An 18,990-nucleotide genomic window follows, 5' to 3' on the forward strand; every position below is an offset into this window, starting at 1 on the left:
AGTTTAGTGTGTTCAGTGCGGAATAGCGGGATTGAAATGTGCATGTGCAGAGCAGTAAACGACCCATATTGTTTAGTGTATGCGTGTTATTTCTCAGATTTAACGTTAACGTCATTGCGTGATTTACGTAATTTACGTAAACCAATGGAGATCCACCAACGGACATCGCCAATGAGGTGACACTCTTGCCGAGTGTATATGGAGACGACGGCACTCTTGTGCAAATCGAAGGAAATCTGATGGCTTCCAAGCGTAATACGAAACGAGACATTATTAGAGATTTTTATAAGCCACTCTAAGCCTCTCTCTCTCTCTCCCTCTCTCTCTCTCTCTCTCTCTCTCTCTTGGCAAATTGTTTGGACTGTTCGAGGTTCAGAAAATTGGTTGATGACTGTATACTAAAACTTGCTTTCTGCAAAGTTCGTTTGCGGAACGATAACGCTATTTCCCTTAGCCCCGCCATTACACTAACATTAAACTAAAACTGTCTAATGACAGTTTGCAAGGAACACACTTTATTGAAATGCAGAATTAACGGTGAATTTGGTTTAAACTTGCATTTCTCTTCATCTTTTTGTATAATAATAAGAAAATGGAACAGCAAGTTGAAGAAAAAAAGGTTGCCATCTCAGTATAACACAGAATAGTTTCTCAGAAAGTACTAACTCGTACAGTGTCTTTATTCTTTAACTGCATGTGGGGCTTCCTCTTTGCACCAGAGCTGCAAGTTACTGCTCCAGAAGCATATATTTCTTCGAACTGTGATTTTTCCTGCTCCCAAAATTGCTCCAAAGGACAAGTGCCACTTCCTTCATTGCAGTAGTTGCAATTTAAAGGAAGAAACGTCTATGCAAGTGGCAGTTACTCAGAAGGATTTTGCTGCAGTAGAACTGTGGTGGTGGTTGCACAGACGAACCAGTTTTTCAAGCGAATGCCTGGAAATCTTTTCTTCACAGTAATTTCCAGTCGTTAAACAACTGTGCTTTGCCTTAAGGAAAATTTTATTGCCTCTAATAATTCAAAACATTTTATTATTTGGTCAATCTCACTTTGTTTGAATTGCCTTAACATAACTTTTGGTGCGCTACTATTGTGTATTGGTGACGTGCTGTCCCTTTGTTTTATTAATGCCATTGTCATGGTGCAACAGATACAATCCTTTATTCCTTAATTACAAGATTCTCAGTTGACTTGACATCAAGTTGTTTAAGGCATTAAATGTTAAGAAAAGCTTAAATGGGTTGTCTGTAGCCCAAATGGACCGAACAGACTGCACAGAACCTTTACAGTCGGACTCAAAGGTGACTGTCAGAAAGCCCAAATAATTGGGAGTCCGAAATGATGGATTGGCCAGAAATACGTCACTTTATTCCACAATTGGCCGAAAAATGGCATGCAAGTTCCCTCTCTACGCTTTTTTGTTTATTGATGCCAGACGATGAAATTTTGCCAGGGAAGTAACCAAAGAATTATACTATCGCTTTTAATGTCTCGGCCTCAAGGGCTAAAATACATCCTTCTCATTAAAATTGATCCTTGTCAAAAAACATTGCCAGCATTCTTGGTAGCTATCTCTGCTGTGGTTAATGTCTTAAATAAATAAAATGTAAATGTATCCGCATCATCGAAAATAAGTTTTCAGATGACCTATAAAAATTTGGGGCCATGGTAAGTTTAGCAATACTAAAAGAGGTCAGGTACTGAAAACGTTTGAGAAACCCTGGCCTAGACGGTCCCTGGCCGCTGTTTGCTAGCAGTGGCTTTTATGCTTTTATGCTGTTCCTTCTTGCGCTTCAGTGGTCAGAGCAACACCTTGCACGTGTTGTCAGTGGGATTAGCTGATCACGAATCGTGGATGATGAAGAGTGGCTTGGAATCTGGCGGAAAGCCTTGCTATAAATTCGTGGCCTTCATCTCTTCCATTGTCACACTGTAGCTACAGATAGAAGAAAGTACAGTCAAAGGTTACACTTTTATCGGCAACAAGTAGATTGCCTAAGCTTCACTAATTTCGGTTTTGAGGCACCAGTGACATATTAAAAGGAAAATATGCAAGTCGGGCAGTCAGAGTTCGACATATCGCATGGCGTAAGGTGTTCGATATTTCGGTTGTCCCTATACATTAAGTCTGTCGGAATGGTGGTTGTGCCACGAAGCTGTCTGAACAATCAAGCATGTCCAAATTATCAGTGTCAGACTGATCAGTCAGTAACTGTATTATCATTTTCTTTAAAATTTGGAAATGTTTGGTATTCGAATTGATACGAAACACCATTTTTTCTTGAGTATTCAATGCGATCAGAAAATTTTGCAATTTGAACACCCTTTGTGAAAAGTGATTGCAAGCCACTCGAGGGCCCGTGCACGGGGGACTACTGCCAGAGGCCAGATGTATACAAATCTAAGCTAATGTATTGTAGCAGTGAAGGAATTATTTTAAATATAGCAAAGTAGAAAGGCCAATGTGCATTGCCATTGGTAGTGGATACTTCTTGTTGCGATAGAACAGGCTCATTGGCTTATGCTTCTGCCAATCAGATAGCTTTTTCCTGGGATTGTCTGCACTGAAAAGGGATTTAAAATGTTGGCTATACAGCCTGCAATCGTTTGCACCACTTTGGTTGGAACACAGGAGTACATGGATAGCCATGATACCATTGTCGGAGCTTGAATCCAGCATTTCGGGAGCTGAAATAATTCGTTAAGCAACATTCAATATCAGTTTAATCAATTGCTTCTAAAGGAGACTGAATTCTGCCGATATGGCAACATTGAAAAGGGAACGGATCATTTTTAGCTACCACGTTTTAATACCCTGCTCAGGGACCTGTGCACAGCATTTGGTATTCAGATGCTTCCCCTGGTGGACACTGAGGCCATCACCGAGCTGCTGAGCCAAGGCCGGCGATCCAAGACCACAAAGACCAAGACGCTGGCTTCTTGGGCCACCAAGGAGATCAAGAAGCTCAAGGGTAGCGCTTCATGGTGGGTCGCCTTTTGCTTTGTAAAGCATTTATGTTTTTACTATGTGCAAATGCTTTAAAGGTGTGCAAACACTTTAGATCGTATTTATTTGGGAGCCCTGCAGCTCGGACCTCTTAAAACGTAACGGCTTATAGTTCTGGACCAGCTATATTGTGGTCCTTTCCGACTCCCGTTTACCATCCCATAATACTCCATGTACAGCTGAACTAACTTAGGATGATACCGGTTTTAACAATATGTCCGATATAACAATAAGTAGCCAATGTACTGTCAACTTTTGTATGTGTTCTATGGTAAAATAAACTGCTTACTACAATGCTCCCGAGCCACATTGTCAGTTGTAACAATTAAATCTAGCTGCTGGGTGCATGCGCCTAAAGAAGAAAGAATGCAAAATCCTCTGGGGAAAGAAGTACAAAACGTGCGAACTACTTCGTCGCACTCGCCATTGTGCCACGCACTATGCACGGTCCGCCTTCACCGCATTGCCTAGAGGGGGAAAAAAAAAACTTGAGCCACTTTATTGCACTTGTCTTTGTGCCACGCACCCCAGGATCGCCGACCTCATGCACCTCTCTCCTGTATCCCTTTCATCTTCTCTCTGACGTTGGAGGGGCAGAAGGGAGGTCTGAAAAAGGTGACAAAGGCGTGCAACATGGAATGTGCGGCACAAACGCCTAGACACAATTAGCCAGATTTAACTGTTACAGCCAATAATGCAGCATCGTAACATTGTAGTATGCGGTGTATTTAACCACAGGACAACACAAGAAAGTTGAATGTGCAGCAGCTGTTCATTGTTACATGATAATGCTATAAATGGGTTGCAGTGCACAGTATATACTCACATAATTCTTGCACCCCTAAATTATTGCCTCGGTTTTTGAAGAAAGAAAAGAAAAGTAACTTCTCACTTTGATATGTTTCGCTCCCTGTCCTGCCCCGCAGCAAACTGTCAGCGCACGTGTGGGCACCCAGCAATCTTTGCATGATACTACAACCCGCATGAAACTGGAAATTTGACAGACGCGTGAGAAGTCCTGTGTGCTCGCATTTAAACAAAGCTCTGTGCTGCATGTGTGAAAACGTATATACTAAACAATCTGCTTGCCATCTGGTGGGTAATCGGTTGGCTTTTCGCACATGCTCTTGCACTTTCTATACACAGTATCCTCAGTTGATCACTTTTGGAGATAGTTTTGCGGGATTGCTCTGGACGCGTAGAAGTATGCAGCTGACTGCTCGGGCACTCTCCCCTTCCTGATGAAAAGGACAATGCCATGAGCGAGCTGCCAGAAACTGCGGCCCTTCTCATGGCTCCAGGTTCGCAGTTTCACGTGGGTCTTTCTATGAGACTGGACATGCGTAATCGTGTTTCATATTGCTACACGCGTGTGGTATTTGATTGTTTGAATGAGGGGCGTGGGCTCCATCACTCGAGAAAAGGAGGTAGGACGAACTGGACTCGCACGGTGAATCTAATCGGTCAGCGCTGCCACCACTGTTGTAAATATAACCTGTAAATAGTTGCTCGTCTTACTGACTCGTCCGTCACATAACAATATAATCGAGGTATATACAGTAAGTCTAGAAGCGTACGGTGAGGGGCTAGTTGGTATGACAAAACCTCTTTAAACCGTACCCGCTTAAACAGTAGTTTTGTTTTAAAAGTAGTAAAGTCAAATCCCCGACTCAGCGGCCATTGAACATAATGTGCTTTGTATCCGCATAAACCGTACCAGCTATTGCATATGCATCGGTTAAAACGTAGCGTTTCCACTTTTTGTCGCGCAAACATGGCGGTGCGTCGTCTCCATCGGGCGGCCTGGCAGAACAACAAACCTCAGAGATCGGAACAACGGCCTCCAAGCGCCCTGCGCGTTTGCGCGTGAAGCCACATCAACATCACCATCATTTCGACGCCGTGCCAGAGAGCGTTGTGGCGTCGTGCAAGCGAGGGCTCGCGTCATGCCGAAGCTCATATAAAAAAAGACGGTGAGTGCTCAGCATAGAAGAAAAATTAGACATCGTCCATGCTATCGAGCGTGACACGAAGAAGTCGGCGCTGGCACGCGACAGGGATCTGCTGTTGACTACGGTGTATGGCATTTGGAATGCGAAGAAGTTGCTCGGCAGCGCTGCTGTGACCTCAAAGAGATGTCAGCTACGAGGTTCGACTTTTCGCCATCGTTGCCTCTGTTGTTGCCAAAGTGTTGACTAGTGACAGTAACGAGGACAGCACGGGCGATTCAGGCCTGACAGTGGCAGAAGCTGCGCGTTACGTCAGCCTTGTGAATGCACTCCTCATGACGAGAACAGCACCCGGCAATGAAAAAGGCGCCCCGGAACTTCTGCAGCACTACCGCGCACGTGCACGAAGAATGTGTAACGCCAACGAGGAATTTACTATGCAAGTGTTTGCCAAGAAGAGGGGGCTGGCTGAAAAGCTGGCTCGCAGCTTCAGTAAGTTGGAGGCCGCTATCGTCGTGCTAGGCCGCCGCCGCATCAAACGAAAATAACACTTTTGTCACGCGAAGTGAATAAATACTCCATGTTTTTCCCCTTTCATCGCACTCTCTCTGAGTTCCGTGTTCCGTTTTCGACAGGTAAGTGGGCAAGCTCATGCTATTTCGGTTAAACAGTACTACCGTTTCGTGCATACTTTTTCCGAGGTCCGACCAACTACGGTTTAACAAGGTTTCACTGTAATGCATTGTCTCTATGGGGAGTTCACTGGGAATGCACTAATTTGTCGTAAAGCCTGAGACATCTCAAAATCGGGGGACGTATAACCAGGGTTCCGCTGTAGCAAACATGTTCTAAGCATGTGTGCTAAATTTTAGCATAATTTGCACAAGCTCCTTTTTAAAGCCCTGAAATAAGAAAAAAAGTGTGCAAGTTCCACGAGCAACCACGATAGTTCTTTCTGCCGAGTTAAAATGTTTGAATGTTTGTCCCCACTGCTTTTTTTTCGTGCAACCCATTTATTACACTTATTGGTTATAACAACTGGATTTTCTGGCATTTGAATATAGTTAAAAGTCGATTTGACTGTACATATGTACTGTTTATAATGTGGCTGACGGAAAATTCTCCAGACAAGCTATGTAAGGAGCACGCTTCTCAGATAGGTACGCTTGTCGAAGGGGAGGGGAGAGCGATGAGGGCAATGCCGAGGAGGAGGAGAATTTTACTGCATGTTGTGTATTATTGAAATTGCACCAATTCGTAATTTCTTGATGGCCGAAGCTGTGGCAGCATCTCGAGTTTGCCTGTTGGGATGCGCTTCGTCATGAAATGGAGGCATTGCGCATGTGACCTTTGACTCGACTGTTGAAGCTGTATTCCGCAAATTTAGTTCGGAGCTTTCAGTCTTTATGTCCACATGCAAACTTTTCCTGTTCATACCAGTACATGCACATAAAAATGTCGCAACTGATCACTTGTGAACCCGAATTCCGTTTCAAGTGTGGTTCCCTCAGTTAAGCCCGTGAACATGATCTCTTTCCTGATCTTCATTAAACCTCTATGTGTACAAACATATTAAGTGCAAGCTCCTCATGACAGCATGCCACCCGACAACCCCTCGAGCTAGGCCTAATCAGCGCTGCCTCGGCATTAATCAGGCACCAAAGTTTCGCTTTGTTTCGGAGTCAATGAAACACTTGACAGTGGCAATATGCAAACGGCACTTGGAAAGCAGAACCATCACCTTGACAATGAAAGGGCAGGCATGAGTGGCGCATGCAACACTTGAATGGTGGCAGCTTGGTCAGCGGTCGCCATGTTTTTGACATCGATCATGCGGATCAGCCTGAAAATTTGAACGCGGCACCGTAAGGTGTGCGAAATTTCAGTCGCCATTCTACATAAGTTCTATGGAGTTGGTGCTGCGGTGCCGCAGGGAAGTCGAATAATTGAGCAGGTGTGAAAAATCTGTTGCCAAGTAACCGTATAATGCGGACTATAGGTCGACCCCCTTACATTGAAGCAAAAAAGTCAACATAAAAATTATAAGACACAAGCATTCACGCGAACGACAACATCCCGCGGGAAAGCCTCTTTCGGCAGCGTCTTCCTCTTGAAGATTATGTATGGGGGCAGCTTTCTGCCATCTGCAGTACACGCGAGCATCACCATGAAGTGCGAATGCTCGTTCTCGCTAGAAAGAAGCTTGACTTCTTTTGCGCCGCGTTCGTACACTGTGGTGGGCGATGGCATGTCGAACCACACCGGCGTTTCTTCAGTGTTGCCGATCTGTCCCCACATGTTGCCATGCGGCTGCCGGAGACGGATAACATAGCGCTGGAATTCGACCAGCTTTTCCTCGTATGCCTCTGGCAGTTTCTGGCAGAATGATGTGCGCCGTCGAAGTGCGAATTCTTTGCGTCACATGAAGCGATGAACCCAGTAAATGGAGCTCTGGAATTGTTCCTTGGGCAGTCCGGATTCTCGGGCAATCTCGATAGCTTTGATGCAGATGAGTTCTGCTGTCACTGGCAAAGATCTGGGACGATGCTCGCAGACGAAATCCACCACCTTGTCTTCAAGCTCCGGGTGCACCGCGCGGCGCCCGCGAAAGAACGTCTACCACGCGTTGCAGGCAGACAGCTTGACTTTCTGGGTTCGCCAGTACCGGACGCTTTCTTCCGAGACTCCAAATTGCCACTGGGCGGACATGTTCCCATGCATTTCAGCATATTCTGTGACTTTCTTTTTAAACGCCGTGGTGAACTGACGTCGAGTGCTCATACTCGTTTTGCGGGATGGGAAATTAGCAACGCCAGGAACGATCGCTGCACCAAAAGGGAAGATGGTGTCGGTCCAACTGCATGGGCCGCGTTAACGTTGGCCGCGTCAGTCACCAAGAAGGCGATAACGATGCGGATGCCGAAAGGTCTGCGCTCCTACATGTTGCCAGACGACTATTCAGGTTGTGCCAAGAGCCGGTATATAAGTCGAAGGGTGACCTTTTAGTAATATCTTTTGGAAAAAACCTCTACCTATATTCCGCACTTATACGGTACTTTCCTCTATAGGCATCCTCCCTCTTTTCTTCTCTCTCTGTCCTTTTTTCATTGTTTGTCTGCTTCATGCAAAGACTGCTGGTTCTCAGACATCATCTATTTAAGTTTAATAAATTTAAACAGATGCAAACAGCCCTGTCGCAGAATCATATTCTTGAATATGTGCGGCTGTTGGTCTAGATGTGTTGCACGTACGTAGCCTTTGAAAAATGTTGGTTCTGGTGCCATACCACTGATAGCATGGATATTTGTGACTGCAGTGACTTGTGTTATAGGTAGTCTACACGGTATTTGCATGCAGTGCAAGATGCCATGATGGCGCACAGCAGCTATTGAATTCTGCTAATGAACACGAGATCATGGGCTTGACCTAGTGATTAAAAACTCTTGATAGTGTGCTATTAATAACTTAAAATCACATGATGTACTGCACATAAACACTGGAACATTAACCTCATGTTGTTTCCCTATTCCCAATTGCATTAACAGGGTGTTAGTGATGGTAAATTATCACAGAATTTCAGGTAATGTCACTAGTCAATTCCAAGACTATCTATTGCAATGTCAGTAGTGCAAACCTTTGTAATCCGGATTTCATGTGACTGACAAAAATGTTCAAATTAACTGAAGGTTGAATTATCTAGAGTATCAAGAGAACAAACAAATCTACATCAACATGTTTTTATTAACTGAATGAATCGGAATATCCCGAATCTATTTTTGCACAAGAGCAGTGCGAAAACTGCAATATTGGCCTAAGTTCTCATTTTACTGAAACACATGTTTGCTGGTTCTTTGAGCCTAGGGCCAGTAAACTGCTGCTCCCATACACCTCCAATCACACAAAGCTTGTCAAAAGGGGCATTATCTTGTTTAAGACATTCATTTCTCAAATCGTGTTTTCATTTAATACAGAGCAGTTTTCTTTGCTCAAATTTCTCGCCTGGTGTCTGCTGGCTACCCGCTTAATTTGCTTATATCAGTGGCTTGTGGCTTGCTCAAAGAATTAAAGCGCGGTGATCAGGACAAACAGTTGTTAAAGCAAAAAGGTTCGTCGTAGTTCTCTATATGTACAGAATCGCACAGAATCTCAAGAAAATAGGCATGCGCGCTGGTGTGTTGTTTTGTCGTTTTGGGCAACCTGTCATGAAACTGTAGAAATTGCACTTGTAAACCGGTCTACAGGGAGTGAACAGTGATTAAGAAAAAGGACAAGCTGACACGTGAAGTGATCAAAGCATATGAAATCCATTGTGATAAACATAAACTGTGAAACATAATTGCTTCACACCTTTGAGATGTGAAACTTTGTCACTCGAACCTTATTCAAGCAGAATTCAAAGTATAGTCTATGGTCGTTATAATGAACATTAATAATCCAGCGGGAAAGATTTGTTATTCGAACCCGACTACATCTAATCCGTTTTCATCGAATTATTCTTTATATCAAACAATTTCTGAACACGGTATAGTTACAGTAACTATATATAGCAGAAGTTACGCTTGCATCGAACAAAAGTAGCAGCTACTCCCGATATATCAAACGTCAAGCGGCAGAAAAGTGCCCCTAGAAGTTGGCTTTCCCTCACGGTGGTGGGGAAACCCAGCGGTGCGGCTCTATCAAACCGCTCTCCCTACTGTGACCTCGCTGCGTCGAGTGAGCCGTTGACACCCCCCTGCAAAAAATGACCCTGGCCCACACGCAGTGCTTGCTCAGACAGCCAATCAGAGGCTCTTGTGCCCTTGTTGTGCAAGATGGCGCAAGCGCAAGTTGTCTAGCTGATTTTCAGGTTCATTGTGCTTGCGCCTTGTGAACCTTCTGCACTGTTGCCATGATGAAGCGGCAGAATTCGCCTTTCGCTGTGAAGCTCGAAATCGTAAGTCAGGGTGAACGCAGTGATAAGTCAGAGTCCCGGCAGCGTGCAAGATTCTGACGAGCACTCTTAGCACGATCTTGAAGAATAAGGGGGAGATTAGGGCTAAAGCGGACAAACTCGCTACCCGGTGCTTGCGGCGCCCTACGCGCGCACACGGCTGTGTACAAGTGGTTAATCTGAAATTGCTTCAAATTTGCCGGCTTCCGCGTGCCCGGTGATGACTGTAAATTCTGTTTAGTGCGAAGAAGCTGCTGCTGGTGTTGCCGAAGTTTGGACCGAGCTGTCAGAATTTCCGGAAGCCGTTGACAAATCGACGATCGACAAGTTTGTGAGTGCAGATGATGGTGTTGCAACCACAGGAGAGCCCAAAAATGAAGACTACATTGCAGACATTGTATCTAGCACAAGTGAAAGTGGGCACAATGAGGAAAGCAACGACGGTCCTTTGCCCACGTCCTCCGTGGCGATTGGTGCACTCGCACTAGTCCGGTGCTTCCGCTTGAATGTGGAAGGTTGCAGCCTCAGCCGCTCCAATTCCTTAGACAATGTGAAGTGTTTGCGTTGCAAGCAGCGAAATTGCCCAAGCAGGAAAAGATGCAGGACTATTTCATGCGAAACTGAGCTGTTTCATCAATAAAGTGATTTTATAAATGATATGTGCTTTTATGACATTCAATTCTTTAGCAGGCTTATATCAAATTATGCTCTATATCGATCCGATAGGCGTTTTTTTTTTTTTTTTTTTTTTTTTTTTTTTTTTCCGAGTTCGATATAGCCAGGTTCGACTCTACTCGAATTCTGCTACATCGAAAATTATGGCCACAATGTGTTGTGAAATGACTCAACTGTATTGTAAGTTGTATTGTGTAGTTTTTGGAACCCATAGATGTTCACAAAAGCGAAGAGTTAATTGAAAGTAAAATACAGTAAACCCTTGTCAGCTCAAAACTAAAAACCGGAAAGAAATAAGACAAATGAGGTCAGCGAAATCGCTAAAATATAAGCCCTATGGTTGCGCATGGATTGTATGGAGCCTTTCTAGGATACCGCTAGGAATATTTTCGGTCAATTTTGCGTGTGGCTGCAGCAGCTAAGTCTGTCAGCGAGCAATGGAGTTACCGGACAACACGCCTGGCACAGTCTAGATTTTGGATCCTAACGCAATATTTGAAGCCAGTCATTCGAGCTTAACCACTTCCAGACATTGTAAAAGATGCCGCTGCCACCTTCTGCATCGCAATGAATTCTGGACAATTTCATTTCTAAAACCGAAACAGAACAGCGGAAGAGAGCAATTGTCGTGCCTTTACCAGGTGGCCACGTGTGGCGCGACATTACGCCCCACCATTGCACGAGCATGAAGTGAAGTATCCTTACCAAGCCGGAATCTTGCTGAAATGCTGTGGGCTCGCATGCTGGGTTCTTTGGGCGCAGCACGTGGGCTGATTGCACCTGCTCAAAAGTGCCGATCATCTTGCTTATGATTAAGTCGCTGTAACCATATTGATGCATCACTGACAATGCCCTAAATGAGAAGGGTGAAAATAAGACACCCACCTCTGCTGTGAGAGGCTGAGCAAATGTGCATGAGCTTTGATGAAAAACAGATAAGCAGGGAGCACGACTCAGTGCAGCATCTGGCGTGCTTAGCAAGCTGCCACTAGGTAGAATGCGAGTACACGATGCTGCTGACTCAACTTCGTTGCCTTTGTCCTGGTATATTTGAAGTTGGGATTTCGAAATAACCAGAGTCCAGCGCAAGAACCTTTTGATAAGGGGTGAAAACACGTGGATTGAAATCACGGCCGAAAATAAATTTCTACTTTACTGATATTTTGAGTTAAAGAGGGTTTACTAGATTGATGTGGTAATTGTGCAAATACACTAGCGGCACTGTGCTTCACTCTATTTGTCATCTCTGACCTTGCATGTTGCTTTGTTTTGCAGATAAGCGCTATACTTGGGTGCGCCACTGTGAAACCCCCAGGAGGGTGCGCACGCCTGGCACTCGTCTCGCACCCCCTTGGAGTGGCGGCCCTGTCTCTTCTCTCTGTCTCAAATCCGTGGCTGAAAAGTGCGATGCAAGTGCAGTGCATGGTTGTTGTTGTGCGTGGAGGCTGCTCTGGGACACACTATTGCCTCCCCTCCCACCTGCAGCAGACGGCGCCAGGGAAAAGGGAGGCACCGGGACACACACGTTGGCCACACGAGGAGGAGGAGTCCCTCCTGACAGCTGCTCTCTTCTACCCCCTCTATGCTGCCCACCGCCCTCTACCTTTCCACCATCATTCCCCCCCCCCCCCTAATTTTTGTTATGTTACTGCCATTCACCAGGTTTTTCTTTTGTAAACGCCGGTTTGTTGTGTGTACATACAGTACCTTTCAAACCTGCTCACTCAACTCAAGTAGCCAGCCATGTTGTGCTCTTTCTTAGACTTGTGTTCTTTTCTGTTCCTAGCTTTGCTGCTGATGTGATTGCATTCCTTTGTTAGAGGGGGCAGGGGAGCAGAACTCCCTCTGGACTCAGAGGTTGTAATAGTTCCTGATCTGAAGATAAACACATTAAGCAAGTGGCTAGACAAAGTCCAAAGTCTAGCTGTGTCAGCTTTGGCACAAAAGGGTGCATGATGTGCAGGCTGTGCGGGGAAATCCTTCGTATTTCTGATGGAGGTGATATTCTGTATTGCTCCTTCACCAAAGAGAGAAAAAAAACCTGCTCAGAGCTGCAAACGAGCAGTAACATCAAGGTATTTATCCTTGCAGCTGTTTAACCGCCACCCGGGCAGCTTGAATGGTGTGCACGTGCAAGAATTGTACGTGGCAAGTCAGGCCATCCCTGTGTATGTTGCTTGCAACATTCCCTCTCTTGCCCTCTCAGAGCATCTGCCTGTTTGGCTTAATTTCGCCTTGCTCTTTTCTTGTCCCAAATGTTTTTTTCTAAATCAGGTTCAATGCACCCTAGATCACAGCTGCATTGCATTCTGTTAGGTTGCTAGGGGGAAAGAAAAAAAGTAATAAGATGCATCAATTTGGCAAGTGCCTTAACTAAGATGCCATAGGCAAGAGTCATAACAGTGTCATGGTTGCTGATTGGCCGCATTACAAAGAAATGTATTGGCACTGTTATAGCGTGAAGTAGTTAGTAATCAGGTGTTAAAGAAACAAAGGTTTGGTGCTGAGCACTGTTTTAGTTTCGCAATCTTGTTTGAAAGCCCATCAGTTGTGCTAACTTAATAAGCTACAACCCCTTGTGAATTGTCTCCTTGACGATCTTAGTTGTCTTCAAATTTGTGAATTTTGTGTATTTTATTTGCTCCATTTTCCAGCACTTTCCAGATAACCCCTCCTGCTCATCCCTTTTCCCTGTGTGCTTGGGCAATTAGTTCTATTTTTATTTGTACAGAGTTTGTATTGAAGAGAGGAGAAAAGAAAAAAAAGTCTGCATTGGTTGTTTGAAAGATGTTTTTGTCCCCCAGGAAAACTTGTGCATATGGGGTGGTTGAACAACTGTTGGCATACTGGCCCTTGCCATTCCAACCTCCCTTCTTGGCAGAAATAAAAAGAAAGGATGGAGTCAGTATCGTTTACTATAATGGTGTCATGTGTTTTCTTGACGTTAAAGTCTGGCAAAGGGGACAGTCATTGTCCTTGTTGTCTTATGTGTACGCTTAACGCATTTTTTGGACTATGTAGTGTTTAATTTATGCTACATTATTACTGCCCATTTAACTACCAGGCCTCTGGCATGTGTATTAGCCTCCTTTGCAGGAGTGGGCAATAGATACGCTAAAATATTTAAGTAAACAATAAATTTGGTGCTGAAGTACAAGGTCAGTTACAAGTCGCCGTACTAATGGATGGATGTTATGAGCATCCCCTTTGGAACGGGGCAGTGGGTTGCACCACCAAGCTCTTGTCATTTTATCGCCTAATATCCTACCTATGTTAAAAAGGAAACCACGATGAATTACCATAACCAATGTTTCTGAACCCCTATTGTGAACTTTTTTTTTTGTACGCCTCCGTTGTTTGTCGTTTCTCTACTTTTCTTCCACCAATCTTCCGATCGCCGCTTGCTAATCTCTATTGTGGACATGTTTACTTTCACCCTGTTCTCACTGAACCCAAAGGCTTCAAGGAGGCCCGCGATTCCTAAATTGGCCGCTGGACAGATATCTTCACCTTCTAATAAAACATGCTCCATCGTTTCCCTAGCTTTACTGCAGCACGCACATGCCTCTTCTTCCTTATATCTCTCTTCATAGGTGTGTGTTCTAAGGCATCCTGCTTTCACTTCGAAAAGTAATGAGCTTCCTTTTAAGTTATCATAAATTCTTTCTTTCCTGATTTAATTTTTTCCTCTCAAGTAGTTACTCTTAGTAGGTTTATTTTCCATTGCCGCCACGCATAAGATTATCTCAGTCCCTATGATTTCCCGCTTGAAGTTCTTGGTTGCCATGTATGTTTCTCATCATACAGGTCGTATACTTGCTGGTAAGCTTCCTAGTTCTTTTCCCCCGCTGTGAATCTGTTTTTCCTCTACAAATACATGAACGCTCTCCCAGCCCACTTGCTTTCTTCCATATTCGTCAGTCATTCTCCATAATCAGTTTTACTGAGAGCTTCCCTCACTTCAAAACTTACCTGCCGTGGTTGCTCAGTGGCTATGGTGTTAGGCTGCTGAGCACGAGGTCGCGGGATCGAATCCCGGCCGCATTTCGATGGGGGCGAAATGCGAAAACACCTGTGTACTTAGATTTAAGTGCACGTTAAAGAACCCCAGGTGGTCAAAATTTCCGGAGTCCTCCACTACGGCGTGCCTCATAATCACAAAGTAGTTTTGGCACGTAAAACCCCATAATTTAATTTTTTTTATCACTTCAAAACTTGTCCAGTCCGTATCACCCTGCAAAGCTTCATTTTTAGTCTTCCCGTGAGCACCCAATGCGAAGTGTTGCACTGACCTTTGGATGCCATTGAGTCCTGATTGTACCCCCGATTTCAAGCAAACAACCGCATTTCGAAATGTAAGCCCTGGAATCATTGCATCTTTCCACATACCCCGGAGCTCCTTGTACCTATTTTAAAGTGCTCTGTGTTTCATTATGGCCGCATTTCTCTTCCCGTTTACTATTATTGCTTTTTCCTGTGTTTCCATATATCTAGGTATTGCCTTCGTTTATCCATATACCAAGGTATTTATGTTTCTTCATGCGAGGTATTACCTGGTCCTGTATTGACACTGTCCACTGTTTTCATTGAATAATTGCTTTTAACAGCGCCATCTTGGGGCAGCCGAGTGCGCGCACAGCATTACAATTTTACATGCGTAAGCATTTCTGTGCTTGCCCAACGAGAAAACCGACCCGCCAGACGACGGCTTTCAAGATGGCGCCCGTAGCAGCGAGCGAATCCACCTTTCCTCGCTTCAAAGCCCATGAAGCGGCGAGAACACGGCATTCGCGGAGCGCTCAGCACATGCCGCACTTTGCCACTTTCGCATATAGACCTCAGACTATGCCCAGGCGGCGCTGCGGAAAAAACCGTCACCAGCGCCCCCATCGGAGCCTTGGCGCGAACTGGGTAGTGCAAGGAGAGCTGTCCGCAAGCGAAGGTGCATAGGCCACAATGGACCCTTCTCTTTCGTTTGTGTTGAGGCACGGTTTCCTAAAAATCAAGGACCTGGAAAGCGTCTTCCGCCCATCCACGCTTCGGAAAGGAAGCTCAGCAGGGCGAAGTACGTGCACAATATAAAATAAAGTCTCAAGTTTTATTTCGGCGTGCTGCAACTCGCAAGTACAGAGAGTATCAGGTTTGTCTATAGGCATATCAGCATAAAAATCTAAGCATTTCAAATTGGTTCATATTGAATATGTCCTGAACGCAAGACTTAAGTATCTCCTATATTTTTATGTATTTTATCGTAATGTTTTGTCTCGCAATTATTTACAGAGAGTAAATCCTTTCATAGCCTTTTCCAGGGCAGCAAACAGAAAACGTTTTTCAAGGCAGCAAACAGCGTGCGATCATAACGAAAGAAAGCTTCCTACAGTGCCTACGCGCTGCATCTTTCTCGCAGGAGCTCGTACCTTAATTTGAACTTTTCGCAGACGCTTCGAGCAACAAGCGCGCACAAATAAATGCAAATAAACGCGACATTTTTTTTTCTTTACACACGTGCGTTACTTCGCAATTACTCTTCCAGTGATCCTACAACAACTTCATTGCTCACGTTTGAAAAACGCAGTCGAGCAGGCTCAGCACATTGCGAAGCGTGCTTGCTGTATCGGCGCAGGACATACAAAATACCGAAAGTAGAAATGAGCTCGCGATACAACGATGCTCTAGAACAGGATTTTGAATTCATAAACGAACCAAAATGTTTGGTTATGCCGACCTGCCAAATCTCTCCGTTCCACTTGTTGAGTCAAGCGGAGGCGGACGTCTGTAAAAAGGTGGAGATATCCATGGCACATAAGAAGGATGGTTCGCAACGTTGTTTTTTCGGTTACCAACGAAGTGGCGGCTGCAAATTCTTGAGTTTTCGCTTGGTTACCACGGTCCTCCGTCAGGGCTACGCAACACAATTACAGAAGAACAAAATTGTCGCACTTTCTCATGCGAGCCGCTGTGTTTGGGGAATGCAAGTAATTCGATTGCCCAGCAGGTTGAACGGCCCGTATCCAGCGCTCTCACCTTTCCCCTTCATACGATCGCGATGGAAATCGGTAAAACTGGACGTTGTTAATCCGTCCTTCACGTTCATGGCAATTTACAACACAACAGTAGCGTCGATTGCGGCGTTTCTTCGTAGCGCGCGGAGCTATCGCGGTTGCCGTCGTTTGCGCCATCAGTCTGAAAAGTGAGCCAGCAAGCGCTTTATGGCAGTTCGGCGGCGCGTCCGACTAGCTAGAACTTCATAGCTCTCTGTCGGGGTGTTAAATGCGCAAAACACTCACAATATGGACCAAAATCTAGTTAAATCGTTGTTTCGCAGTCGCTAGCTGCATAGGCAACTTAGCAAGGGAGTCTAGCCAGTCTAGCTTCCCACTACTCAATTACTGCCTCTTGGCACCGGCAGGTGGCGCTACGCGTCTTGCAAAACTTCAGAGTCTGACGTCCATAGCTTTCAAGATACGGGCGCGCGCGTCTCACTAACGCAAAGTAAGCGGCAAGAACACAGTGCGCGAAGCTATCAGCAGTTGGTACACTCTGTCGGCATCGCAGATTGCTTTCAAAGTGCGGTCCGCACGGTGGTGTCATACGAATGCGCCTCCGGAGTTTGTTTCGTCAGCGTTCATAGAGGTTCGACGCGGATGGGTAAGGCGCTAAAGCGCGATAACGGCGTATAATCGGAACGTCGTCAGTGCACCTCGCGCCGCCATCTGCAGTAGTTGCGTCATCAATGATCCTCGCGCCGTCGTCAGCGCCAGTTCGTGTCGCCAAAGTAGGTTACGAACTAATCTGGAGTGGAGGTTGCTCGCCGAAAGTGAAGCTGGTCGCCGCCATCTTGCTCGGGGCAGAAATCCCGCGCGTGGTTAGTCGTAGCAGAGGACGGAGTGTGTTGCCACGCTCTCTTGTAGTGGTATTTGATGATTGTGGCATGCTTTTCTAGAGCATTGCAGGACCTCAGTAGGCAGTGGTGAATTCATGCGTTGCTTTCGGCTGCACGTAGTCTTGAGATGATGCCGGGAATAACATTTCACGTGTAAGTGCACGTTTCTCATTTGCTTACGGCCGCATGTATAGTGTGCGTTTTCTTCAATTAAGAACCGTTGGGCGGGTGCACGTGCGTGATGTATGACTTTACATCTGTCTTTATGCTAAATTTACGCCTTAAATCCTGATTGGCATGTCACTGCCTGTGGTTGGGCTGGGGTTTCACCGCTAGCTTCAGCGCGCTCGAGTTCTGCTCAAGTACGCGTACGACCTGATTGTACGTACCGCAATGTGTGCTTGCAATAGGACATAAGGAAGCTTTAGCTCGGGTGCTTCTATCTAAATACATGTAAAAGGAGAATTCGTTTTTCTCGGCAACCACAGCACCAAATTTGATGGAGTTTGTTGCATTTAAAAGAAAAACTTAAGATCTAGTGACTGTTGGTTTCGAATTTTCGATTTTCGTCAATTTTTTATTAAAAATCGCAAATTTTCAGGAAACGAAACTATGAAGTTTACAACTCATAGTTACAACTCACTGTACCTGAACTGTTGATACAGAACGCATCCTGTAAGATACAATTCACAGAATTGTATTATCATTTTTCGTTGTTGAGTTACAGAGTTGTACACTTGATAGTTTCGCTTTCTGAAAATTTTCGATTTTTGCCAATTTTTAATAAAAAATTCACGACCAAGCTCGACATTTCGAAACCAACAGTCACTAGATTTTAAGTTTTTCTTTTAAATGCAACAATCCTCGTCAAATTTGGTGCAGTGGTTGCCGAGAAAAACGAATTCTCCTTTTACATGTATTTAGATAGGAGCACCCGAGCTAAAGCTTCCTCTTAAGAGGAAGCTTTAGCTCGGGGCCTGTCAGGATTTGGGGCTTAATCCCATCGCTCGTGATCCGTTGTCAAGATTGGAGTCGGGCATGAATTAGATGGTAGCTGGCCCATGCCGTCGTCCAACTTATCCACGCTGAGGACGTTGATGAAGGGAAGGACTGCTTCTCATCGAGAACGAGGAATATGGGTTTATTTACAGTATTTATATCAGTCTAACATGACTGTTTGAGAAAGTACATCAGTCTAACATGACTGCTTGAGAGAGAGTGTCCTGAGCAGCCGCACAACAGCGGTTTTTAAACACTCGGTCCTCTCCCGATACAAGTTGATGCAAACGTTCGTTTAGTCATCGCAAACTAGCCGCCTCTCCGCGGCACGGTTTACACACACGCACACACACACGTGTTTATGGTCCGAAACCGACACCACATAGAACTCGGAGCCGTTCCGAGTAGCGCGTTGTCTTGCGTCTTGGTCGGTGCGTGGGAAGGAGTGCAAAACGGCGTTCCCGCGGCAACTCGCGCACCCGTAGCAGATCAGGTCCGCGTTGGGGAGTTTGGTAACAATAGTTGGCCCGCCGAACTCATTCCGTCA

General features: G+C 45.2%; 1 protein-coding gene across 1 annotated transcript in view; it reads left to right on the forward strand.

Moving 5' to 3' along the window:
• The window catches only part of Fs(2)Ket (Importin subunit beta Fs(2)Ket), a 79,371-nt gene extending 65,889 nt beyond the window's left edge, over positions 1-13,482 (forward strand). Inside the window, exons 18-19 of the mRNA XM_050189306.3 lie at positions 2,824-2,985; positions 11,837-13,482. Coding sequence (XP_050045263.1) covers positions 2,824-2,985; position 11,837 — 163 coding nt within the window. The 3' untranslated portion in view covers positions 11,838-13,482. The remainder of the gene's footprint in view (positions 1-2,823; positions 2,986-11,836) is intronic.
• The last annotated feature ends 5,508 nt before the right edge of the window (positions 13,483-18,990 follow it).

Source organism: Dermacentor andersoni, chromosome 2, assembly GCF_023375885.2.
Source record: "Dermacentor andersoni chromosome 2, qqDerAnde1_hic_scaffold, whole genome shotgun sequence".
Lineage (NCBI taxonomy): Eukaryota > Metazoa > Arthropoda > Arachnida > Ixodida > Ixodidae > Dermacentor > Dermacentor andersoni.